Source organism: Fulmarus glacialis, unplaced genomic scaffold, assembly GCF_000690835.1.
Source record: "Fulmarus glacialis isolate BGI_N327 unplaced genomic scaffold, ASM69083v1 scaffold33439, whole genome shotgun sequence".
Classification (NCBI taxonomy): Eukaryota; Metazoa; Chordata; class Aves; order Procellariiformes; family Procellariidae; genus Fulmarus; species Fulmarus glacialis.
The window spans coordinates 1-1,323 of NW_009233132.1; the positions used below are offsets into that span (position 1 = coordinate 1).

Genomic DNA, 1,323 nt, shown 5'->3' on the forward strand with positions numbered 1-1,323 from the left:
GCATGCGTCAGGGTGTGCGGTCCTTGGGGGGCCCAGGCACTTGGGATGTCCTGGCAAGCCTGAAGTGCCTAGGCTAAGATAGGGTGCCCTCGTGCTTGGGATGCCCAGGCACTAGAGGTGCCCAGGCAAGCACCCAGCACTGGCGCTGGGCAGTGACTTGTGCCAGGGTGCTGAGCGTGGTGGGCGTCCCGCAGTGTGCCATGCTGAATGAGAAGCTGGACTCGCTGGTGCGGGAGCTGAACGAGGAGGCTCAGGCCATCGTGGTCCCTGAGGGAATGGCACAGGCTACCCCTGCTGACACCAAGGACCAGGAGAAAGGCGGCAGCCTTTTGCCTCGCATCTTCAAATCCAAGGAGCAGCTCATGCTGCGGGCGAACAGCCTGAAGAAAGCCCTGCGGCAAATCATTGAGCAGGCGGAGAAAGGTGAGGGGGTGGCAGGGGCTGGCAGCTCGCGTGGCGCTGCAGCAGCCTGGCGTGGGCTGCAGAGCCACCGCAGCTTGGTGCTGGAGCCGTGCCTTGGTTTCCCCATCTGAATCCTTGCGGTGGCAGCAGTGCTGTGCAATTCAAGGGCATCAGCCCTTCTCTGGTGCTTGGCTTGGCTGAGAGAGGTCCCCAACGTGGGGCAAAGGTGCCACCCTGGGTCCTGCCTGGCACGAGTCCCCCAGGGAGGGGGCACAGGGCCATGGGGCTGCGCAGGACTCGCTGTCATGCCCTTCTTTGCATCCAGCTGTGGATGAGCAGAACAAGCAGACCCAAGCCTACCGGGGCAGCGCAGGCCCCAGCAAGAAGGACAGCTCGGAGGAGCTCAACAAGGAGGAGGAGAGGCTCAGTAAGATACCAATGGGGCACATGGCTTTTTGGGGGGGCATAGGGGTGAGCCGTGGGATGGGCTCAGGGTAAGAGCCAGTTCAGCAGCTGCCTCCTCTCCCCCCTGGCCAGGCTGCCGGCGGGAGACAGTGACCTCTGCGTCTTCCTCCATCATCCTGGACCGGCCGGACACCTTCGGCAGCTTGCAGTTCCCTGAAGACCCCAGTGCCCTGTGAGTCTGGGGTCCTGCCCGCCCTGGGGCGCCTGGCCCTCCCTTGCTGCCCATCACAGAGCGGGAGCAGAGCTGGGACCACGATGCTTCTTGGAGATGGCTGCTGGGGCATCCTCTGCCCACCAGTGTGGCATCCCTGGTGCGCAGCCCTCCCTGGCCTGGTGGTGCCTGCGCTGGGGAAGCCTGCATGTGCCTGGTGCAGGATCTCTTGCTGCCAGCCCCTTGGCCAGCACCGTGCTCATGCTGGGAGCTTGGGGCTCCCCCCTCGCCCAGTGCAGGCCGGG

General features: G+C 64.8%; 1 protein-coding gene across 1 annotated transcript in view; it reads left to right on the plus strand.

Moving 5' to 3' along the window:
• Window positions 1-194: 194 nt before the first annotated feature.
• The window catches only part of LOC104082201 (diacylglycerol kinase delta-like), a gene marked incomplete at its 5' end in the record, with an annotated part of 5,376 nt that continues 4,247 nt past the window's right edge, over window positions 195-1,323 (plus strand). The window contains 3 exons of the mRNA XM_009585223.1: window positions 195-423; window positions 728-829; window positions 940-1,039. Of these exons, the coding sequence (XP_009583518.1) occupies window positions 195-423; window positions 728-829; window positions 940-1,039 (431 nt within the window). The remainder of the gene's footprint in view (window positions 424-727; window positions 830-939; window positions 1,040-1,323) is intronic.